This window comes from Trichoderma breve, chromosome 1 (assembly GCF_028502605.1).
Source record: "Trichoderma breve strain T069 chromosome 1, whole genome shotgun sequence".
Classification (NCBI taxonomy): domain Eukaryota; kingdom Fungi; phylum Ascomycota; class Sordariomycetes; order Hypocreales; family Hypocreaceae; genus Trichoderma; species Trichoderma breve.
Window position 1 is genome coordinate 1563587 of NC_079232.1, and position 24246 is coordinate 1587832.

Here is a 24246-nt window from a genome sequence, read left to right on the forward strand (position 1 = left end):
GGCGGAAATGTACAAAGCATTGATCGTATATAAGCACAATTGTAAGGAACAATGTTGAACTGACACGTTCATTAACTGAATGATTCTATTATATCCGTTTACTGTACGTGCCTTAAAACTCCAGGATATAGTGCCGACTACGAGTGGGAAACAGTTTGAATCCTCTAAGAAGTAACGTAAAAGTCATATGCAGTGGCTTCATGCCAACATTATAGCCCATTCTGCCCAGCGCGAGTCTCACACAGGAAGACAAAAGCACTTAATGGGTCCCCTCAGTTATCATTCCCTGAGCATTGGGTACGCCAACCAATATGACACCCCGCGGCACTCTGACTTCCTTGACCTTCATGCAACCAAAAACATTCACCTCTTTGATATTCGGGCAAGCTCGGAATATGGATCCGAGGATGAAGTCTGTGACTTCTTCGCAGAAGCTAATCTCAAGATGTCGCAATTCCGGATACTGTTTCGATCCGTCAAATACTTCTTCAAAAGCTTGGCGAGAAATGTGTCGGCAAGCATGCACATTGATATGTCTCAATGTGTGCCCAGAGTGATTCATAAGCGCTTTGAATCCTTCGCTACAGAGCCCGATGTTGTTAGGATTCTCCCGCGGACGAGCAGCATCCAGCTGTCGGCACTTTTGCAAGTCCAAGAAATCCAGCGGCGGGTTCTCCCAGTCAGTAAAAAGTCGAGCGAAGCCCTCGTCTGTCATAGTTTCGCTTTCCGTGATGCGAAGCTTGACTAGCGAACGGCAATTATTATGAATAGCTTCGAGAACACCATCGTCAGCATCGGGTACAATTTTAAAGGACAACGTTCTGAGGTCCTTCCCGATCTGAGCGATACAATTCTTGAGAGCGTCTGATGAAAGATCCTGCTGCAGTTCTAGACTGAGGTGTCTCAGGGTAGAAAGATTTCCAATGGCGATTACTCCTGCATCTGTGACCTTTTGGTTATGGCAGACCTTTAGACGAGTCAACTCGGGGCAATGCTCCTTCAAGAATCCCAAAGTTTCGTCTCCGAAATGCTTGTCAGTATAATAGACCTGCAGTTCCTTCAATGCTTTGCCCTTGGCAGCGAGGAACTCGTGCCATTTATCCTCGCTTAGCAGATTAGCACCATGAAGGTAGAAGCTTTCGAGAAGGATGTCCCTCGAGAGCAAGTAATCCATAACCTCATCTTTGAACTGGACTGCGCACCGCGCCTTGAATTTCTTCAAGTTGGAGGCCACCTGGAAGATGTTGATGAATTCCTGGTGGCCCAGCTTTGCTCCATCGTAGATATGCAAAACCTCGGTAGATGGCTGCATAAACAAAGGTAAAGTATCCGGTTTTAGCAAACGCCGCTTGGAAAATATTCGAGCAATCTTGTCGATGAGATGCTCTGGCAAGTCACCCAAGCTTTCCGCCAAGTCTACGTTCTTAGCCAGCGTTTGCACGCACAGGGTCGCAAGGCTTTTCGTTCCGACATCTCCGTCAAGCATTCGACTCTGGATGGTTCGTCGTGATCCAACACCGCCTGTCTGCTTCCGAGGTTTCTTTTTAGGCTGTCCCTCTCGTTGCTTAGCCACCTCGCGCCCACAGGGAGCGCAGAGAAGGCCTCCTTCGGGTCCTGCCACGGAATAGGGAGTTACAGTGAAGCGCTTCCCGCATATTTCGCAGTTCTCCATTTGGCCGGGAAGCGGCGCCCGCCTCTCGTCAAAGATGGCCTTGGCTATGTCGTCATCGTCGTCATCGTCATCTCCAGCTCTCTTCTTGCGCTTCTTAAACGCTTTGCTAGCTTTGATCTTTTCTAAAGCTTTGGCTTTTTGTTCTGCTGCGCCATTACGGCCTCTAGTCGTCCGTGAGGAGGAGCTTGCCTCTACTGTTACTGTTACTGTTTCGACGGTTTCGACGGTTTCGGAAGCTTCGTTGTCTTGAGCTGGCTCGTCTTCACCGGCCTGTTGTCTTCGACGGTCCGCATCGATTCTAATTTGAGCAGCCGAGATATTATGCGACTGAGAATTGTGTCAGAAATATCAGACTACAAACAAGAGCACGCATCGAACCATACCGCAAGGAAATCGGTCAAGGCAGATTGACTAGATGAACAATGTCAGCTTAAACCGACATAATCAATCACAATTTCGCTATACTCACGGCCCAGTAATGTTACGACTTGGTCGCCCATTCTGATTTTCGTCATACCGGCGTGAACGAACCCTGAGCACAAAAATTGGTCAGCCAGTATCGTTGCGAAGAGTTGGGCTCAAGTATGGAATACGAACATGATGAGTCCGCGGGCGGCCAGGCAAGTCTCTAGATCTCTTCTTGCCCGGAATTTCTTTGCGATAATTCTATGCAAAATCTATTGTGTTTTATGTTTAACCGACTTCTGGAGAGTGGCGAAGAGAAATCTTTTCATGTCTCTCTAAGAGATTGTTTCGGGCGTTCTTTCACCCAGTGCAAATGGCAAGAGGCGTGTCGCCACTGTCGCGGAGATAACACGGTGTCACGTGATGTCTTCAATAAACTCATTTAGCGATCGACACTGTCAAAGTTCACGACAAAGTACGGAGTCTACGCCACATCTCCGCTAGCTCTACAGTGTCCTTACAGTGCCGATCTGTCCATTATGTCTCCCCTTATCATCGCACGTGCTTTCGCGTAAAGTGGCTATGCGCGTCCTCTTGCCAAAGTAGACACTGTGAATTGGCATGGCCACTAGGTTAGGTAGTCACGGTCGATGAGGCAAGTTCCTACCGACTTTTTCATCCAGTAACCGCTGCCGGTTCTTTTTTTCCCTTCTCCCACTTCATCAGATTCAAGCGACCAGGCTGGCTTCATCAATCACTGTTGGACGCAAAGGCCAAGACGAGACATCAATTGCTCGTCCTCCGACAGTCATTTTGAAGCCTCCCTACAGCGCTTAACCTGTAACTTGTGCTTACTTATTAGGCGGGTGAAGCCCCTTCTGATCTGCAGCCCAACTTGCTTCGTTCCATCGAAGCCATCCCTTTCTTTGCGGACTCACTACAAACAAAATCCTTTTGTCGTTTCCCTGTTGTTTTCACGCCACTTCAATCGTCACCCGTATTGGTGAACAGTTACAATGCCTCGTGGTCGTCTATCCTTGAAGGCATCAGCCACCCCTGTCCCGAAGTCTTCCGGTATGATTACACATCCATATATCACCACAGTTAAATGCTCATTACTGACAAATTTTCAGAAACTGGAAATGGTCCTGCCAGTGCGCCTGAACGTCTTACTCGCACTAGATCCGCGAGAAATCTTAGAGGGTCCTCTGCCGCAGATGAACTACAGTCACAAGAGATCACACCGGCCAGGACTCTCCGGGGTAGATCACGTCTCATTGCAACTCTTGCGCAAGATGACGATACTATGACTTCGGAATCCATTTCTTCAGTCCCTACACCATTTGGACAAACTTCTGAAAGTGGTTACTCAACGCCTGGAACTAGTAAACTCCCAAGCCCTGCTGAAGCAGCCACCATACCTAATGGAAAGACTTCGTCAGCCTTCGAAGTACAAATCCCTGCTAGAAGCAGGCTCCAGGGACCCGGTGGAGATGAGCGAGCATTACGACGCAGCATCTATTCCTTAAACGCCAAGAGTAAGAAAGTAACAGAAGTCCAGGACTCGGATGAAGAGGACGATGACTTTGCAGCAATCACTCGTGATGAGAAGGTTGCTCGACGCTTGCAAAATGAATTCCATATGGAAAGCCTGAGGTCACGTCGCACTGAGGCAACTGATGCACAATCGTCTTTCTCGACTGAGGCATCGGGGAAGCGGCCAAGATCTCTCTCGGGGCCTACCGCAACACACAAGCGACTGAGCAAGAAGAGCAAAACTATTCCAGACTCTGACGATCTGTCTGAAGCTGATGTGGATATGGACGCTGAAATTGCTGCTGGTCTTGCACTAGAGGATGATCAATCAAACGGCGAGGCCCTTTCACTTGGTGAAGAGACTGAAGATGAAGGTGAAGAGGATGTTGAAGATGACGTTGAAGAGGATGTTGAAGATGACGTTGAAGAGGATGTTGATGAGGACATCGATGAGGACGTTGAAGATGAGATAGCAGCATCAACAGATGATGAGCCTTTGGCGGTTCAGAGGAAGAAGAAGAAGCCCGCAAGGGTTTATGCCAAGCGCGCCGCGGCCACTCGAACATCTACCAAGTTGGCAGATGCTCCCACAGCCGCCATAGCCGATTCGGAATCCGGAATGTCTGCGCTCCCGTCTGACTTCTCATCCGGTCTATCATCCGGCATCAGCTCGGCAGCTACTAGTGATAGTGAGAGCTCTGCTGTTCGTCAACCGCCATCTAGCGAATTGCGATCAATTGCATCTAGGCGACGGGCATTTAGAAGGGCTAAAAACAAAAGCCGTGTTGCCAAGGAACGAGATCGTCTTGAGAAACATCACCCGGAACTAACCACCATGTGGACAGACCTTGAAAGTATGCCTGTGATGAAAGCTGGCAAAATTGACCAACCAGCGAGTATCTCAAGGCTATTAAAACCGTTCCAGCTTGAGGGCGTTGCTTGGATGAAGGCAATGGAGACAACGAAGTGGAAGGGTGGTCTTTTGGGTGATGAAATGGGACTGGGCAAGACGATCCAAGCCGTCTCCCTCATCATGTCTGACTACCCAGCTAAGCAGCCCACTTTGGTCCTTGTTCCTCCCGTCGCTCTCATGCAATGGCAATCAGAAATCAAATCTTACACAGATGGAACACTGAAGACTTTTGTGTTTCATGGAACTAATCAGAAAGCAAAAAATATCACTGTCAAAGAGCTCAAGAAGTTCGATGTCATTATGATGTCCTACAACAGCTTGGAGTCGATGTATCGCAAGCAAGAAAAGGGATTCAAACGGAAAGACGGCATATACAAGGAAAAGAGTGTCATTCACGCCATCACTTTCCACCGCGCCATCCTAGATGAAGCACATTGTATCAAAACGAGAACCACAATGACCGCCAAAGCGTGCTTCGCTTTGAAGACAGTATATCGCTGGTGCTTGAGCGGCACACCACTGCAAAATCGAATTGGAGAGCTCTTCTCCTTGGTGAGATTCCTTAACATCACGCCATTTGCATCCTATCTCTGCAAACAATGCCCTTGCTCAACGCTCGAGTGGTCAATGGACGAAAACAGTCGCTGTTCCGACTGTGGGCATGCGGGTATGCAGCACGTGTCTGTTTTCAACCAAGAGCTCCTTAATCCCATTCAGAAATTCGGTAACTTGGGTCCTGGTAGAGAGGCATTTAAGAAACTTCGTTTGATGACGGATCGTATCATGCTTCGGCGACTCAAGAAGGACCACACCAATTCCATGGAACTTCCTGTCAAAGAAGTCCATGTCGACCGTCAATTTTTCGGAGAAGAGGAGAATGATTTTGCCAATAGCATTATGACCAACGGACAGCGCAGATTTGACACTTATGTTGCGCAGGGTGTTCTCTTGAACAACTATGCCAATATTTTTGGCTTAATCATGCAAATGAGGCAAGTCGCCGACCACCCTGATTTGATATTGAAGAAGAATGCAGATGGTGGCCAAAATGTTTTGGTTTGCTGTATCTGTGACGAACCAGCAGAGGACACTATCAAGAGCCGTTGCAAGCATGACTTTTGCAGAGCGTGTGTGTCTAGCTATATCAAGTCGACCGATGAGCCAGACTGTCCGCGGTGTCATATTGCACTAGTCATCGACCTTGAGCAACCCGAAATTGAACAGGATGAAGTGTTGGTCAAGAAGTCCTCGATTATCAATCGAATCAAGATGGAAAACTGGACATCTTCCTCCAAAATCGAGCTGCTTGTTCATGAACTTCACAAGCTGCGATCTGACAACGCTACGCACAAGTCAATTATTTTCTCACAGTTCACCACAATGTTGCAACTCATCGAATGGCGACTTCGGAGAGCCGGAATCACAACTGTCATGCTTGACGGCAGCATGACTCCTGCTCAGCGGCAAGCCTCAATTGAGCACTTTATGAACAACATTGATGTAGAATGTTTCCTTGTTTCGCTCAAGGCTGGCGGTGTGGCACTCAACCTCACTGAGGCGTCACGAGTGTTCATCGTAGACCCGTAAGTAGAATCTCTTCTCAACTACGTTTTAGATCAGCTTGGGCTAATATCTTATTGCTAGTTGGTGGAACCCGGCTGCTGAGTGGCAGTCTGCTGATCGCTGTCATCGTATTGGACAGCAACGACCTTGCGTCATCACACGTCTTTGTATCGAAGACTCCGTTGAAAGCCGAATGGTGTTGATTCAAGAGAAGAAGACGAGCATGATTCACTCTACTGTCAATGCTGATGATAAAGCGATGGATACTTTGAGCCCCGAAGATATGCAATTCCTTTTCCGAGGCTCGTAAATTTTGGTCTGGTTCGTCGATTCCGATGCAAACATGGTCGGGGTTCTCTGCCGTCAGGCATTAAATCTATAATTGCGAAAAGTATAACGGTTATGAATGATTTGAAGATTTGCTCAGGAGGCGTTAAGACGGTTAACACTTGCTCACGTTGAAGATTTTTTTTTGTTTTGGTACGAAGACGGTTATACATCAATGCCAGTAACACGCAAGCAAAACCTTTACTTTCATGTTTGTAACCTTGAGTTTTCCTAGTTTCTGTCGTTGATAGGCAAAAAGTTCATAGAGAAAACAAGAAGCATCGTATATGTATTTTCTGCAAAGGGATCGTAAAACGTAAAACGGTATTCGGGTCTCAGATTACTACCGGATGGCGCCAGTTAGTTATGAGTCTAATGCTCACGATTAACGGCATCAAAAGATGCTTAAACGTACTAATGTTGGCAGCTAATACGGGAATGTGGTCATCCACAAGGAGCTCTTTGTGGACTACTTTAAATATTTAGCAAAGACACACAAAGACACATACACAAAAGATGACAGGGAAACACATGTATGCGATACAAAAACTTTTGATACGCTCTATTGAGGCATCTTTTTTCTTGACTGTCTATCGACTCTTTTATAAATAATTGTTCAATATAGTAAAACCACACCATGAGTGTGGTCTAAGAAGCCTGGTATATTTGGTTCTCTGAAGTTTTCCCCTATTAGGAAGGCCACTTGGAGAACCATCAAAGACCAATGGCCAGAAAGTAAACCGCTCCCGCCCATCTCTTTCCCCCTTTTGTAAACGAATGATCCTGGCAAATGGATGTATGCAAAGTCATTCGCTGTGAGGCCACGCTATTTAGAGGTCCATGAGAGCCTTGGCACCAGGCTCGCTGCAGACATAGATGGTGTCGTGCGAGTTGGAGAATCCATTAAACTGGGTGGCAGAGCACTTGGTGTAGGCTCCCATGTTCTCAAAGTAGAGCCAGTCACCAACATTGAGGATGCGCTGGAAGTGAGTGCTCTGGCTAATCTGGTCAATGCCATCACAAGTAGGGCCCCAGATGGAATACTCGACGCCATCGCCAGGGGAGCAGGGCTCGGCGGCGTACGTGTCGAAGAGGGTCTGACCACCACTATGGAGGATCTTGGCAACAGGGTGTTGGTGGTCAAACATGATGCTCGAAAAGTTGCCATAGACACCGTCGTTGATGTAAGCCATGTAGCTAGTGGCATCGACCGAAGGGTCATCAACGGTGCGACGAGCAATGATGTTGCACGCAATGGTGAAGGCGGTGGCAACATAGAAACGGCCAGGCTCGGCAATGATATCGATGCCACATCCAGAGGGGAAATACTCGGTCAGAGCAGCATCAAGGACACCAGCCATCTTCTCAAAGGTCTCTCCGGTGAAGCCACCGCCGACATCGAGGACTCGCAAGTGAAATCCGTAGGTGCGAGCCTGCTGGAAGACGGTGTGGGCATCGGTAACGGCCTTGTAGAAGGCTGTGGGATCGGAAGCGCCAGATCCCACATGGAAGCTCACGCCAACGACGTTGAGGCCCAGTTCTTGGGCCAGGGCAAGGAGGCTCTCGGTAGTGTCCATGGGGGCACCGAACTTCATGCTGAGACGGCACAAGCTCGAGGTGTCATCAGTCATAATGCGGAGGAAGAGCTCTGCGCCGGGGAACAGCTTGGCGATCTTGTGGAGCTCATCAGCATTGTCAAAGGTCATCTGCTTGACACCAACCGACTTGACATAGCGGACATAGGAGTTGGTCTTGCAGGGTTGGGCATAGATGATGTGGTCTGGGCTGGTACCGAGGCCCAGGACCTGTTCAATCTCGCCCTTGGAGGCGCAATCAAAGCCCGTGCCGAGCGCAGCAAGAAGCTGGAGGACCCTGGGGTCAGGGTTACACTTGACGGCATAGAAGGGCTTGATGCGGGGCAGGTTCTTCTTCCAGCGGAGATGCTGGCGGTAAACCTCACCAAGGTCTGCTACGAAGAAGGTATCTTCTTCACCGGGGTCGCAGAGCTCATGGTCAACGGCCCCCACGCGCTGGTGGAAGGCCTCACCGATCAATTGCTTCGGATCAACAGCAACATTGTTCTGAAGAGCGCCCAAATATTGGGGTTTCTTCTTCACAACATGATTATGGATGACATTTTGGACGTAATTGTCGAGGACAGCTGTTGCCATAACCATATCCCAAGAGTTTGCGGGGGGGATGTCTTCTGTGAAGGAAAAGAAAAGTAGTTCGAAAGGGAGGTCCGAAGTTGTTTTCTAAGGAACGGGAATCTGTGCAGCTAAATAGGCAAGCGGTTTGTTAGGGTGGTCGAAAGCGATAGCAGACTGTTCCCTCAGTGATCTGGCGAGGCCTCCTCGACGACTCTTCCTCAGCGAGAGGAAGAACCGCAGAACTCCTCCTATGCGGCAGCTGATGGGTGTCGTTTAACGACGGGGACGGTGGCTGGTGACGAGGCGGCACGTCGAAAAGCAAAAAATCGGCGAGGTGCTTAGAGTGTCCAAGCGGCGGGTGGGGGGATGGTGTTGATGATGTGAGGTATCTTGCGAGCGCAGAAATCTTTGTCAATCACGGCCTGGGGAGCCGTGATGAGGGAGGTGAATGCCTTTGTAGAAACCAAAGGCACCAAGACGGTATCGAAGAGGTATGGAGGAAGCTCTAGAGTAGCGGGAAAAAAGAAGCTTGTTAGCTCAATAGCTCGCAACGTAACAAAGCATAAGCTCAATTTATATCATTCAACTGGTGGCAAAGCAGCCATCATGCGCAAGCAAAAGCAAGGGAAATCCGCAGTCGGCGAGCCTCGCACAAACGCGAGATGGGAGTCATCCTGTGCGTTGTGGCGGTGACATTCGCCTCGTCACGGGAAAATCCGTGCAAAGGAGGTTGCGCCAATGAGGACACGGAGCTGAAAAGGCGCACAAGAAAGAGAAAAATAAAAATGACCACATACCTAGAAATTGAGTCTAGAGCAACGGGAGCAGTTGTGAAGCAGCGGGAAAGTTGTTCGATGCAAAGCGCACAAGTGCGAATGAGAAAAAGGAGGATGCGGTTGAAAAGTTGTGTTGGTGACGAGGGGTCGAGCTAGGTTTTATCCTGTTTTGTGCTTAACGAGAAAAAAAAAATCAAAAATGGACGGCGAGTGCGGCATGTTGCGGTACGTACCTGCGTTGCAAGGAACCGGGAACGGCTGCCCACAATTTGGACAAATTTTTGCCTTTGGAGGGCATTTTAGTGGCAGCGGGGGGGCGGGAGACGGAAAACTGGAGCGGTAGCTGCAAGGCCCAATGGGCGAATAAGAGGCTGGCTTTTTGACGAGTTATCACGGAGTTAATTCGAGGTAAGGAGACACAGAGGGCACAGGATGGCATCTACTAATACAGGTACAGGTACTGTAAGCAGGCGAAGTGACCTCTATGTTACTCGCAAGATCACCTACCCAATACTGCTCTGAATTTATTAAACAGCGTCAAAGAGACTGGACGCAGAAGAATCGGGTTTGGTTCAAATTATCGATGAACAACCTTGTTCCCGATAGGTACAGTGTCACCCCCTGGCGGTAGCTGATCGCCTACAAGCTTCCCCCTGTCGATACACATCCACTGCTGCACGTTAGACTTTGCAGCGCATACCTCCAAAGGGCAGTGATGCAACATGCATGAGTACCTACTCCTCCGTCATTACAGCACGGTAGCACAAGCTGTTTATTTCGTGCATCCTACAGTACTCGTACCTAAAATTAAATGCCGCCTTTGTACTCGTACGTACATGTCAGAAGTTCTGTTGTGCCTTGGGCTGCCTCCGGAAAGTGGCTCTGCTGTGCCTCCATCAATCTCTCTCAATGCACATCCATCCATTCACACAAGCCCATAAGCTGAGTCTTCTTCTTTCTTCATGGTGGTCTCCCTCCATTTACACAAAAAACGAAACAAAACAATCCAGAAAAATAAAATAAAAGCCTCATATTTTTCTTTTATCCATTTCCCCCTCTCACGCGACTCTTCTACAGATCTGGCCAAAGGAGGCTGCTTTCCGTCATCGGAAGCCTCTCCCTCAGTCAGGCGTCATTGACAGCCGTTGACTGGCCGCACGAGCCTTTACGATGCCGTGCCGCCGCCACACCGCAGCAGTGGAAAAAAAAAAGCACAACATAAATGATAAAACAATGCTAACTGCCCGTGACTGATTGGTTCGCTTTGCTCTGAAATCCCCGCTGAAAGTGAGGTGGTGATGCCTTTCATGCAAGGGAAACTCGCAGCTTTCTGGTCACCGCTGGTTTGCTCTTGTTCCTAAGCTGCTTAACATGTCTAGTCTAATAGCTCCAGGCACCATATGCAGGTTCACGTAATGCTATTCCTGGAATAGTAAATTAGTACTAATATCGGTGTTTGCCATGCAGAGCCAAGATCAGGATGCCTAGAGTTCCGAGACAAGTACACACTCTCCTACCTGCAGTTAGACGCCCGGTACCGTATCTCACTCACATACTCGTAGCTCTCTCTCTCTCTCTCTCTCTCTCTTTCTCCTTTCTTCAAACCACCGTTGAGAGTCGTCCTAGTCTCAGTTCCTTAGTTTAGTTTCCTGGCCTTTTGCTATGTAACTCTAATTGCCTGCGCTTCTCCACTCTTCGAGTCCTGTTTTCCCTCTCATCTTCCCCAGTTTATCAAGCCCTCGCTTCCCTCCTCGACCCAGTCTTATTACGTTCCGCAGTCCAAATGCTATGACGGAAGCACACGAACGAGCTTAGAGGAGGGAGAAGAAGAAAAAACAACTCAGTCCCGGCAAGTTTGTATCACACAGGAAAGTACTCGACACAGCCTCCTTCGCTTACATCCAGGCTGCAATTCAACCTCACCTGTCATTGTGTCAAAAACGAATCTCCCCCTCATTCTAGCCTTGCCTGGCATATATATCTTACAAAAATGTGCTCAGCTCTTTAGTCCAGGAACCCAAAGCTCAGGGGCTCTGGCTCTGATAGAACGAACTCATCACGTCACTCTGCGTCCTGCTCTCTGGCCCCCTCTTTCAAAGCTCCAAATGCTTGATGCTTGCGCACCTCAGCACCGGCCCGAAAGTGAGTGGTAGACACAAGCCCGCGGGGTGTGTGATATTGCGTGGTTTTGCTCTTGCGTTGCTCTGTGATCTCCGTGCCATGGATGAATTGAGTCGGTCGACCCAGCTCGGCAGGAAGATGTATCGTATCTGAACGCGTCCATGCTAACAAAAGTGCCTCAACCTGAAAAATAAGCCCTCGAGAGGAGAAATCTTTCTATAACATAATGTACATCTTGTGTCGTAAATACATCCATATCATCACAACGTACCTAGCCATAACCCGCCCATTGACGCCCTTTTCCCATTGTGCCTGGAACCTCTAGTGTGCTGATGCATAGCCCCTTACTCTTCGGCGCCGTTTACGTTCATCTCGTGGACGCTCCATGATCCATCCACCCAGCCCTGCTTTTCTCCCAGGAATGTTGTTCGCTCCTCTCCTCTCGCAATAGCGTCGACGAGGAACTTTTGCGCCACATCCCGAACTTGCTCCTTTGTGACGTCTAATAGCTGTTCTCTCTTCTTCTGCTTCATCTCGTCCGTGATTCCGGACAAGAACCTTGCCATGCCCTCCTGGTTTACCGACTTCGGAGCGTCAACCCCTTGGAAGACTGAGATTTTGGCCTCTTCAAGGTCTCGATCGCTCCATTCCTTCTCCACCGCCCACCGTCCTGCATTGCGCATGATGCCCAGTGTGTTTTGCGGGTTAGGATCACGGTAGGAGTAGAAGCCAAACAGGCCGTCCAAGGCCTTCGAATAAGCTCCGCCGCCATAAGCACCGCCCTTCTCTCGAATCTCATGGTGAAGGTGCTTGTGCGTCAACAGTTGTGCAAGAATCTGCAGCGGCGCGCCTTCGGGCGAGGTGTAGGATGTTGTGGCGACGGAGAGGCCTCCGTAGTAGACTTGGTATGGCAGAGGGAAGAAAGCCTTGCTGTCTCTGGGAAGGGGTGATGGGCTGCTTTGTGCCACCCCCGACACCTCTCGAGACAACGCCCCCGTAAAAGTCTTCAGGGAGTTCAGGTTCTCTTGCACATTCTCCGTGCCACATGTAAGAGCAGTGCGCATCTTACCGCTAGTCAGAGCAAAAGTCTGAATCTTCTTAAGTTTGCTAATGACATCTTCCAGCTGATCGGATTCAGGCCTGCCGGTCAACGAGGTGACCAGTTTAACCTGTGACAAGCCGCCCACCTGCTGCCGTAACCAAGCGCTGCGGGTCAGACTCGACTCGGCGTGGCCCATTGCAAACCGATGTCCAGATGAAGCAATGTCATTGACAACTCCGTCGGCTGAAGCTTGCAGCAGCTGTCGAATGCGCAAGGAGGCCTCCGGGCTATCAAAGTCGGTCTCCTGGACCAACTTGCGCAGAAGGTCGTACATGACGGGTACGTTCCTATCGAGTGCCATGCCAGTGAAAATGATTCCTTCGCTGGACTGAGTGAAGTCTGTCGGCGAAGGTGTAGAGTGATAACCAACGGAAACGCCGCCCGTCTTGAGCTTGATGAGATCCTCGAGCTGCTCCATTGTCATATCTTTGGTACCTAGACGCATGATGCTATCCGTGAAAAGAGGAATGAGTTCTCGGAGATCATCCGGCAAATGCTCCAAGGTGTTGATGGCCCTGAAATAGGTGAGACCATTTGTGGGCGCCTCTCGCCATTGGATCGGAATATTGTCCGCAATTTCATCTCGCACAATCGTCGGCTCCGTTGATCTTGGAATGTCCTTGACATAGACGGTAGGCAGACAGCTCAGGTCTTCGGTATTAGTCTTGTTCTGCTCCACCAGCAGATCCTGCTCCTGCTTCTCGAACTGCAGGCGAGCACTCTCCTCATCTCCGGCCTTGTTTACGGCATCTTGGATCTTGGAAGATAGTCGCGCCTGCTCCTCGGCAATTAGGTCGTCACCAAAACTCGCTGATGGCGCCATCGTGAAAGTCAAGGTGTTGTCATTGAGCAGGTATTTGTCCATCAGGCCTTCCAGATATCCGCCCTCTGCCATCTTGGCTTGGAAAGTAGCAATAGTGTCGTTCCAGGCTAAAGAGTCAAAGGGATCGCTGCCGTTGAACCACTTTGGCTTCAGTCTGTTGAGCATGGAATAGCCGAAGTTGGACGTCTTATGCTTAAGGGAAAGCTCGAGCTGGTGAAGAGTGCCGTCAATTTTGCCCTGGTCAAAGCCTTTATCCCTCGCCTCCCGCAAAATCTCTTGAATCTTGCCCTTAACCTTGGGCACATCGGATTCCTGGACACCAGTAAGGCCAATTGAGAAGATGCCGCGTTTCGCATAGCTGTCATAGCCTGCGTTAGGGCTCCAGTCAGCGCCCATGCCGGCCTCTATTAAGCCCCGATACAACGGCGACCCATAGCCGTCCATCAAGAGCGTAGAAAGCAATGAGACAGAGAATGACTCTACCACATCAGTCGTATCGCCGGTGATCCAAGATACCGAAGTTTTGTATTGTCGATCCGGAGCAACCAATGGATCCAGCGGACCGTGAAGAGTAACTTCCTTAGGGCCGTTCAGCTCAATCGGTAGATGAATAACCTTGTCCTTGGCGATCTTCTCAAAGGCCTGCAGCCTAGCATCAACTTCTCGTAGATGATCCGCTAGAGGCATGTCTCCGTAGGTAAACAGCTTCGCATTGCTTGGGTGATAGTTTTCTGCATGGAAATTCTTCAACTGCTCATACGTCAAATCCGTAATCTTCTGAGGGTCGCCACCAGAATTATTGATATCGGGGAAGATATGATCGTGAAATCGAATGTAGTAAAGGTATCCCGCGTCCGACATCTGTCCTTTCATCTCGTTATACACAACCCCCTTGAAGACAAGCTTCTTGCCATCGGCGGTTTCGGCTGATGGATTCTCGGGTCCGATTCGCCAACCCTCCTGTTGGAAATCGGATTGCTTCAACAATGGGTGGAGTGTTGCATCGAGGTACACAGACATTAGGTTCTTGAAATCCTGCTCGTTGGTGGTGGCGAACGGATAAAAGGTATGGTCTGAAGCTGTCATGGCATTCATGAAATTGGACAAGGTACGAGGCAGCATCTTGAAGAAAGGATCGCGAATAGGATATCTAGGACATTGTCAGCCATTGTTTCCCGCTGGCTGCCAAAAGACATCCTTACTTGTCGCTGCCGCAGAGCGTGGTGTGCTCCAGGATGTGGGGGACGCCGGTGTCGTCGGGAGGGTTCGTCTTGAAGCCGATGGAGAAGACATTGTTGGTATCGTCGCGAGCAATGTGCAGGTAGTCGGCGCCGGTCTTGTCGTGCTGCAGTTGCAGTGCCGTCAGCTCCAGCTCCGGAACGTGTTTTGCTCGGACGAGTGTGAATCCATGGAGCTTGGAGCCAGGCTTCGGATACAAGGCGAGATCCGTCACGGTCTTGCGGGCCGTGTTGGCAGCGTTGCGCAGCATGGTGGATGTCTATAACGGAGAGAAAAGAAGGGAAAAGATTCTAGTCATACATCGAAGCAGAAGTGTACAGGGTCCAAGGCGCAACCATGCAAGTAAAAGCAAAAACAACCGCAGCTAAGACGAGATGGTGATGCTGATGCCACTACTAAAGTAGAGTCATCTCTGATCTGCGGATCTCGTCGGTAGAAATTTCAGTGTCATAGGCGATTAGTCAGTTCTGCCAGTGATGTATTCGCCTTCGGCAAGGCCCCCAAGGCTTCCGGCCACACGGTTGTTGGTCCGCTAGCAACCCCACCATATTGGCTGCTGACCTAATCCATTGAGCACTAACAAATTGCAACCAGCCGCATCATCGCACTATTAGAATTCTACGAATTACCATCCACCTGGTCACGCCTCCAATCTACACATGCTTTGCATCGACGGCTGGGGGCAAGTCGAAGCACGTCAGGATCGCAACGACGGCTCATCACACCCGGTCCAGACCTCAATTCGCGATTCATAGGCATTTCGTAAGCATCAGCATCGTTTATCGTCCAGTAGCCCGGCCAACAGCCCCAGCCGGCGTTCGATTTTGACGGCAATTCCGCTTGGGTTTCCGTCGAAGCCGTTGCCCACCACCGTCAGCAGGCTAGCCGCAGTTTAGAACCCGATATCGATTGATTTTAGCGATATAAAAGAGCAGGGAGGAACCTATCGCCGTACGAGCGCCCCGCGTGCCCACGGCTCTCTACCGATGTGATTTGGCCCTTGATGCGACTCGTACCTCGTCGAAACTCTCCACCTTGACGAAGCTCTCGAGCCATGCCGGCAACCCATGTGGAGGCAGCCCTGGCGAATGGCCACGACTCACATGTTCATTCATCACCCGTTGCGAACAAAAAGGCCAAGGGCAAGAGAGGAATGGATTCAACCGAAGCGTCGCGCCTGCTGCAGGCCCGTATATCGCAGTTGGAGCAAGATGCCGCTGGAGAGAAAGACCAAGAGATGGAAATAGGTGCGTGCAAAATCTATTGCGATGGCAGGAATAATCATCCCGAGACCGCTTGGACCATCAAGGTCGTCTAAAACCCCCGAGGTGGATTAACGCTCATATACGTAAAACAGAGAGAGAGGTCAAGCGCGCCAATCGAGATCTTCTGCAGCAAGTTTCCAAGATGGACGACATGCAGAAGATTGAGCACCTCATGAAGCGCTCCAGCGAACTCCTAGCCGACATGCGACGTTTAGAGAGGGAAAATCAGAAGAACAAGAAACGCGGAGACGCCCTTCAGAAAGAGCGAGATGCCAGTCGTACTGAACTCAGCAAGACGGTGGGATTGAAGGAGAAACTAGAAAAGCTGTGTCGAGAACTGCAGAGGGACAATAACAAGATGAAGGTTAGCCCACCAAAAATAAGTTTTCGAGCCTTGGGCGTAACGTGGCGCACTGACACTGGGTCCCAGAATGAGAACAAAGAACTCCAGAGCACGCAGAAGCGGAATAACACGGCCTGGGACGAGAAATTCGCAAGCTTGTTGTCAAAATTAGAGGGGTACCAAGAGGAAAAAGATACCCCGAAGAAACAAGTGGTGGACATGGAAATGGACGAACTGTAAGCTTCCCCCGCCCCGCTTCACATTTGGAGAGTTTTATCTAGCGTAGCCTGGCTTGCTGACGAGGGACAATGGCAGGTTCCGAGTTCGATTCAAATCATTCATCGAGCAGTATGAGCTACGGGAACTTCATTTCCATTCTCTTATGAGGACTAAGGAACTCGAGGTTCAGTATCATCTGTCCCGTCATGATAGGGAGAAGAAGAACGCCGAGGCCGAGTCAACCAAGGCGCGCCACTTGCAAGCCCAGGTCCATGCATTCACAAAGACGGAGACAGAGCTGAGGAATCAGCTCAATGTATATGTGGACAAGTTCAAGCAGGTATATGATACAGCGTATACTGATCCACTAGGTTCTCGGCGCTAACGTTCCAATTATAGGTAGAAGACACGCTGAATAATAGCAACGACCTTTTTCTCTCATTTCGAAAAGAAATGGAGGACATGTCGAAAAAGGGCAAGCGGTTGGAGAAGGAGAATGAGGCGCTAAAGAGACAAAAGGAAGCGACTACAGCCAACATTATCCACATGGCGGAAGAGCGGCAAGATTGGAAGAGGAAAATCGAGGCCGCGGATAAGAAGAACGAGAAGCTCATGAGCATCATCCAACAGATGCAGCAACAGGGGCGAAAAGTTCCACCCGCCGCAGCCAGTGCGGTCGAGGCGTGTTTCCCGGAGACTCGCGGGGGCGCAGAGGGCGAGGGTGAAGACAGCGAATACTCTGAGGAAGAGGGCGAAGAGGAAGGACTTAGTGAGTTCGACGACGATACCGAAGAGGAGCCTCAGCCAAACGAACAGGGTCCCCCCGTGCCGTATGGCCCGGAACGCCCACCTCAGCCAACCACGAATGGACATTAGGAAACAGCTATTCGGGTATTGACTACAGGCGCAACGCCAGAGGATGTCCAGAGGGAGTTTAAGCTCGGCAATGTGCCACCAGTTCAGCTGCTTCCATATATACTGGAGCCATTGAAGAACGAGCCATGGCTACCCGCCTTGCTGAATATGTGCCTAGACAAGTTCCTCCCCCGCGGGATGACAAGGCCAGACTTTGACAATGTGCCACGAGATGAGCGTGGGCCGCTCTTTTTTGAGATTGTCAAACACCATAGGGCTCAAGTCCAGAGGGCTCAAGTTCAAGCTCAAGCTCAAGAGGCGACTACCTAAGCAGTGATGCTTTCTGTAGAACTGTGGCCCCTTATTTGGCCCCCAATGACTCTACGGCAGAGCGGGATAATATCTATCCAATGTATTTGTTTGTTTAACTGTGTACTAAGCTATATTCCTCGGCATTATCAATTCTATCGCTTCTTTTCTAGCGAACCTCTTTCTTCTCCTTTCTAAACTCATTGCTGAGCCGTGTTTTATGTACCTATATGTATGCAATAGTGAAACAAATACAAGGCACCATCAAGGCTCTCTCATTGGGTCGCGTGCTCCCAGCTGTTCCTTGTGGCAGTAGTAATACTTGGACACACGACTTAGTAAATAAGAGAGGGTCTCTCGTAATTCATGTAGCACTGCCCTAATAGAGCGCTGAGGTAGCGTGCGGAGTTATGGCCAAGTACTGCACAGGTACTGGATGCTGCTCTGTGGGAAGAGCTGCAAAGGGCACTCGCAGCCACAGTACCTGCTAGGTACACAGCAGGTTGAGATACTGGGGCACGTAACAATTAGCGGTGCCCTGGACAGCGCTAAAGTTGGAGCTGAAGTTGAATGGGACATGACGATCAAATGATGATTCTATATATATGACGGCATTGAATAACAATCAAATAGGTAGCCAATAGAGTAGAGTATCTTGAATCATAATCAAGTAAACATCTAATCAGATTCTTCTAAGCTGACACTGTATATTATGTAGCAAGTCCAAGTATCTATCTGTCTGCTTCTAATACTTTGCTGGCGAAAAAAATTAAACAATCTTCCTTGATGCAGGCTTACCGGGTAGCTTCCGAGCCGTCGTGGAATGCATTAGCTCAGCAAACACGCATTGCAACGGGTACCTGATACCTGACACCCTGGCCTCCCCCAGACTACGTTGATGAAAGGATTCGTCCATCTTCAAACCACTGCAAAAAAGGTCCAGCTGTTGATGTCCTGACTGACATCGAGATACAGCCATCATGGACTTTCTACAGGTACGTCTGAGCAACAGCATTGGCCTCAATTGCCGCATATCTATGGTTACATTCATTTAATGTTTATTTTCCATATTCCAAAATGTATAAACACCTTAAGCTAACATCTTTTGCTTCCCCCACCGCAGCGCCTGTCGCAATTCCTCGATCGCCCGCTGTTCCCATGGAAGAGGCTCATCCTGGGCTTCTCCGTCGGCCAGTACGTCTTCGAATCTCTGCTCAACTACCGCCAGTACCGTATTCTCCAGCTGCCCAAACCCCCCGCCGTCCTCGCCAAAGAAGTCAACCAAGAAACCTTTGACAAGTCGCAAGCCTATGGTCGTGCCAAAGCCCAATTCTCCGTCGTCAGCGGCCTCTGGGGCCAGATTGTCAACTTCGCCTTTGTCCATTTCGATGTCATGCCTAAACTGTGGTCCTGGACCGGCGACCTGCTGCTCAAGTATGCGCCGGCGCGCTTCACTGGTGAAATCTCGCACTCGATTGTCTTCGTCTTTACGTTTATGCTGCTGTCGCAGGCGCTGAGCTTGCCTACTCGCATATACAGCACTTTTGTCCTGGAAGAGAAGTTCGGCTTCAATAAGCAGACGCCTGGCCTGTTCATCTCTGATCTCGTCAAGACGAATCTGCTTACTGCCGTCCTCATGCCCCCTGTCATTGCTGGTTTCCTCAAGATCATCCAAAAGACTGGCTCGCAATTCGTCTTCTACACTTGGGCCTTTACTGCCAGTTTGCAGCTTCTGATGACTACTCTGTATCCCACCTTCATCCAGCCCCTGTTTAACAAGCTCTCTCCTCTCGAGGATGGCGAGCTCAAGACAAAGGTTAATGAATTAGCAGCCAAGTTCAAGTTTCCCCTGCACGAGCTGTACGTCATCGATGGTAGCAAGCGCAGCGCTCACTCCAACGCATTCTTTTACGGCCTCCCATGGAAGAAGCACATTGTCATCTACGATACTCTCTTGGAAAAGTCCGAGCCGGAAGAGGTTCTCGCTATTCTGGCTCATGAACTCGGTCACTGGAAGCTCGGCCACACCACAAGCCTCTTTGGAATCTCTCAGGTACGAATGCTTCACACCTTTCTTCATAATCTTCCCGAATAGCATCGCTAACGCAGCCTCCAGGCCCATCTCCTCTACGTCTTTAGCCTCTTCTCTGTCTTCATCAACAACCGCTCCCTCTATTCTTCCTTTGGCTTCCACAACGAGCATCCCATCATCATCGGTTTCCTCCTCTTCTCCGATGCCCTCTCGCCAATGGACACTGTCATCCAGTTCCTCCTGCACATCGTCTCCCGCACCTTTGAGTTCCAGGCTGACAAGTTCGCCAACGACCTGGGTATGCGCACCGAGCTGGCCACATCGCTCATCAAGCTGCACATTCAGAACCTCAGCTCCATGGACGCTGACTGGATGTACGCGAGTTATCACTTCTCCCACCCTCATCTCTCGGAGCGCCTCAAGGCCCTGGATTGGAAGGGCGAACAGGCTGTTAGCGAGAAGGAGGACGAGGGTGTCGTCAAAGCCAGTGGCCGCGACGAGTTGTAAAATATTATAGAAAAGGAGAATCATGTGCCAAAGTAGAAATTCACAATGAACAATACAACACATTCAATCTTGGTAAAATCCGTGTCATCGTTCTCACAAAGGTGTCTTCCTATCTTGTCAAGTGATTTAGTTGCCTATGTTATCCTATACGAACCTATCTTCTAGACATTGCGTCCATCTAAACCCAGATATCTAGTCATCATCCTCATCGTCATCCTCTTCGCTCCCCTCTTCATCGTCAAATTCATCATCATCTTCTTCGTCGTCATCTTCATCCTCATCCTCGTCTTCGTCCTCGCCAGCACCCAAACCATAGTCATCGTGGAAGTGGCTTAACTCATGAGTCTGAACCTTGTAGCCCAGTCCCTTGAATGCAGTCTCAATACCCTAAGCAGATAACAGTCAGCATGCTTCATACAGACAACAAGTTTCAGAACCTGAGGTGACTTGAATAATAAATACCTCTTGCATAAGTTTGGCGCACGTAATCACTACGTTGCTCTTACCCGGCTCAAAGCAGGGCATGATGAAATCCTTGAGCGCTTGGCGAATCTCATCCTCAGTCACTTCTCTCACACGCTTCAGGATAATCTTGTTCCAATCCTTGGGTAGCCCCTTGAAAACGCTCTGGACGAAATTCTGCTGGGCAGCACTAGGCATAGTGGACTGCTCATCTGCGAAGCCCACCACAATTTGGCTGATGGTACCTTCGAGAAGGTGCTTGTCAATTGGCACGTCGCCGTTGGCAATCTTCTGAATAGCATCCCGTGAAGCAATGATGGCCTTGGACGCATCCGGAGAGCGGTACACTTTAAAGGATATGACTCCGCTCTCGACATTGCGCGTGAAGAAGGTTCCGTAGGCGTATCCGGCACCGCGAACGGCATTCCACAGTGGTCCCTCTACCGACTCGAGGTATCCTCCGGCAACCGTAATGGCAGGCAGCCTGGGATCTAAAAACGAAGAGAGGCCAGGGGCAGTGCTGACGGAGAAAGAGCTGTCCAAAGCTGTCATGGGGATGATGGTGACACCCACAGAACCGGGGGCTTTTCCTTCAGCGTTCAAAAGACTCGATGGCTTTGGAATAGGAGCCATAGAACCATTCTGCGACTTCAGCGCTGTTGAGAGCGCATCCCAAGTGGCAATGGGGTTGGGGAGCCTTTGTAAGTCTGCCGTGACAAGGACTCTCATATTCTCAAATGTGAAAAGAGAGTTGCGGATTTCATTGAACCACTCCACAACCTGGTCGGGATTCTTCTTCAAGAGCTTCTTCAGGCGCTTGAGATAGACTGCCTTGACAACAACACGTCTGGCAACGGTAAGAGTAGACTTTTCCATGTGAATAGCTGTGTCCACCTCAGCGGCCATGCTGCGCCCGTCACGTTTCGATTCTGGGATGTCGGCCAAGGCCTTCATAACAGCAGCCTTGATCCGGACAGGGTCAAAGACGGAATCAAACATCATGGTACGAAGCCAGTTGACGGCTGCATCATACTTTTCGGGCTCCGCCTGGAATTGAATCATATATCCTTCCGTGTCACCAAGCTGTCGGGAGCTTCCGATGTCGTAGCCAACACTATCTCGCTCCAGCTCCATGACGACCTGCTCAAAGTTGATCTGCTGCCCATCTCGCACGATGTGGGTGTTGAAGAAGTTATCGCTAAAAATTGCCATGAGTGGCTTGAGGTGAACAGGGACTTGAGCTGTGCCAACGTGAACAGTGATGTGGACAAAGTTTGTAGGTACATCCTCGAACTGAATGAAAAGCGGTAGCTTGCCATCCGAAGCGGCATTGATGAGCTCTTGCGCACGGCCAGGGCCTAGGCCAACAGACTTGGCATTACCAGAGCGAGCAGTATCGGACTCTATGAAGTGAATCGACTCTGTGCCGGGAACAGCCCAGCGGTCAATAACTTCGGGTGGGATTGGCGCATCATTTTTGCTTTTGGCCTCTTCGAGTCTTTGTGCGAGCTTTTGCAGTCCATCTGTTCCAAGTTCCTCTTTGCGCTTGGCGATGCGAGCTTCATGATCGCTCTTGATCTTGGTGGCCAATTCCAGAGATGGCTTGCCCAATATGGAGATGTGGTGAGCATCAGACATCCATTCCTTCATGAAAGCTCGCCACTCCCCGTCCGACCATTTTTCAAGAACATCATACTCTGACAACGTTGCCAGATCTTTAAGCGTTGAGCCATCACGCTTTCCAAAGAGGTAGTCAGTTATGATGTTAGTGGAGTAGAAAGCTTCCGACGTCTCGGCATGATACTTGACCTGTCGCTTCTCTCTTCGGATGCATTCTCTCATGTACTCCATATCCAAAGGCTTTGAAACAACGTCCTTCAAGACTTCGAATAGACGTTTCTCTACAAAGGCCAGCTTTTCCGTTGCCACACCAGTAGGTTGTAACCAAATGAGCGAGTTCGGTCTTGATTCCCACCAATATGATACAGAGCTTGCAAGCTCCTCCTTTTCAACAAGCGTATTTTCCAACACGGAGACAGACGAGCCACAAAGATACGTAAGAAGAATGTTAAGAGCCGACGTAGCAAGAACATCCGTACAATGAGGACCAAAAAAGCCAATGAGAATTTCACCAACGGATTCGTCCTCCTCTGGGAACTCCGCCGTCGTGACAATGCTCTCTTTGAGGACAGGCGGCTGAGCTGAGTCTATCCAAGGCCTCTTGAATGGAGCATCAAGAGCAGGAATATCATCTTTGATACTTTCTTCAAAGGTATCTAGGATTTCCAGGAGATTCTCGTGGTCCGCTTCGCCAACAATGACAACGCACAAGTTGCGCGGCTGGTACATGTCCCGGTGGAATTGACGTATGCGCTCAGGCGTGAGGACTCGTAGGGCTTCCGTCATGCCGCCTGTTTCGTACCTAAAACCGACGTTTTCTGGGTATAAAAGTCGGCGGGCTTTCAGATCCATGACTTCGGTGCTGCGATTCTCAACAGCTTGCATTTCCGAGTATACAACACCTGCATCATTACCCTCTCCATCGATATGCCAAACCTCGGTGACAATACCATCATCGGTAATTGTAGGTAGAATTACATGCTCCAAGTAGACGGGGAGCATCTGAGCAAAGCCATCCCAACCAGCTGTCTCAAGGGTGTAGGCTGTGTGATCGGTGGCAGTCCAGGCGTTCGTGCTAGAATATGCGCGGGAAGCTAGCTTGTCCAGAAGACCCTTCCACTGATAATTCTTGGAGCCCATAAAAATTAGATGCTCAAGGGTATGAGGGGCTCCGGAATCATCGAAAATTTCAGTAGCGAGGGTGAAGTAGCCGTTGATCTTTGGTCCCTTGCGATCAGCCACAACGACCTGCATGCCACTCCGTTCGGAGACATATTGAGTGATTGTGCAGGGTGCGTAGTCGGTCTTGAAGGTTTGAACCTTGCGGAAACTGGGCTTTAGTTTTTGTGAAGGCATCCTGAAGTCTTTCGAGAAAGGACGCCCCTTCCAGCCAGACCTAAGCAGCAGTCAGTCAGTACAGCTGAGAAAAAACGTGGCTAGGCACTTTGGAAAAAGCCTTGTTAAAGTAGCAGGATCATGTAATAACCATGAGCAAGAAGAGATAATAATGAGACAGCCAGAATCCAGTCACTTGTTACTGGATTGGTGTGCTGGAGAGGAAGCACATTGGAGGAATTTGGATTCATTTTTTGGGGAGGGGGGCAAGGTAAGCGAACGGCTTGTCTGCATGGGCCACTTAGAGAGGAGTATAGAGAGGACCAACCTCAGCAGGCAGCCTTCCAGGAATTCGTGGGCAGTTTGGCCATGATTGCTGATGGATAGAAAGTACAAACCAGCACTCAAGATGGCGACAATGAGCGGCAGAAGGTTGTTTGCAAGCCTGGCTGACAGCATCTAACAGAATCTTGCTACAATCTTGCGTAGAAGCCGAACGATGACTCCCAACTCGTGTGTTTAACAAGGGGGGATAACAAAAGATAGAGAGAGCAGGCTGTAAAGGTGCTGGGGGTATTTTGAGGAGGGACAAGGGGTAGAGGGGCAGAAGGGCTTGGGGGACGTTTTCAGCAACCCAGAACTCACCAAACACAACGACAACGACGCCTGAAT

General features: G+C 49.8%; 7 protein-coding genes across 7 annotated transcripts; 3 read left to right on the forward strand and 4 right to left on the reverse strand.

Moving 5' to 3' along the window:
* Positions 1 to 259: 259 nt before the first annotated feature.
* T069G_00512 (uncharacterized protein) lies at positions 260 to 2615 on the reverse strand (the record flags this gene model as incomplete). Its single annotated transcript, XM_056167722.1, has 4 exons — positions 260 to 1999; positions 2056 to 2083; positions 2142 to 2204; positions 2599 to 2615. 4 exons carry the CDS (start codon positions 2613 to 2615, stop codon positions 260 to 262), a joined length of 1848 nt encoding a protein of 615 aa, XP_056033038.1.
* A 478-nt stretch (positions 2616 to 3093) lies between these two features.
* Positions 3094 to 6399, forward strand: T069G_00513 (type III restriction enzyme, res subunit domain-containing protein; the record flags this gene model as incomplete). The annotated part of the gene is made up of 4 exons (XM_056167723.1): positions 3094 to 3151; positions 3211 to 5366; positions 5439 to 6109; positions 6171 to 6399. 4 exons carry the CDS (start codon positions 3094 to 3096, stop codon positions 6397 to 6399), a joined length of 3114 nt encoding a protein of 1037 aa, XP_056033039.1.
* An 847-nt stretch (positions 6400 to 7246) lies between these two features.
* Positions 7247 to 8587, reverse strand: T069G_00514 (pyridoxal-dependent decarboxylase, pyridoxal binding domain-containing protein; the record flags this gene model as incomplete). Its single annotated transcript, XM_056167724.1, has 1 exon — positions 7247 to 8587. The coding sequence occupies one exon, from the start codon at positions 8585 to 8587 to the stop codon at positions 7247 to 7249; it is 1341 nt and encodes a 446-aa protein (XP_056033040.1).
* A 3220-nt stretch (positions 8588 to 11807) lies between these two features.
* On the reverse strand, positions 11808 to 14877 carry T069G_00515 (peptidase m16C associated domain-containing protein; the record flags this gene model as incomplete). Its single annotated transcript, XM_056167725.1, has 2 exons — positions 11808 to 14538; positions 14591 to 14877. 2 exons carry the CDS (start codon positions 14875 to 14877, stop codon positions 11808 to 11810), a joined length of 3018 nt encoding a protein of 1005 aa, XP_056033041.1.
* An 804-nt stretch (positions 14878 to 15681) lies between these two features.
* T069G_00516 (myosin-like coiled-coil protein domain-containing protein) lies at positions 15682 to 17330 on the forward strand (the record flags this gene model as incomplete). Its single annotated transcript, XM_056167726.1, has 5 exons — positions 15682 to 15874; positions 15985 to 16256; positions 16323 to 16471; positions 16551 to 16794; positions 16854 to 17330. 5 exons carry the CDS (start codon positions 15682 to 15684, stop codon positions 17328 to 17330), a joined length of 1335 nt encoding a protein of 444 aa, XP_056033042.1.
* Positions 17331 to 18598: 1268 nt separating this feature from the next.
* T069G_00517 (peptidase family m48 domain-containing protein) lies at positions 18599 to 20157 on the forward strand (the record flags this gene model as incomplete). The annotated part of the gene is made up of 3 exons (XM_056167727.1): positions 18599 to 18613; positions 18742 to 19671; positions 19735 to 20157. The coding sequence occupies 3 exons, from the start codon at positions 18599 to 18601 to the stop codon at positions 20155 to 20157; spliced, it is 1368 nt and encodes a 455-aa protein (XP_056033043.1).
* A 192-nt stretch (positions 20158 to 20349) lies between these two features.
* T069G_00518 (peptidase m16 inactive domain-containing protein) lies at positions 20350 to 23595 on the reverse strand (the record flags this gene model as incomplete). The annotated part of the gene is made up of 2 exons (XM_056167728.1): positions 20350 to 20544; positions 20620 to 23595. The coding sequence occupies 2 exons, from the start codon at positions 23593 to 23595 to the stop codon at positions 20350 to 20352; spliced, it is 3171 nt and encodes a 1056-aa protein (XP_056033044.1).
* Positions 23596 to 24246: the final 651 nt, after the last annotated feature.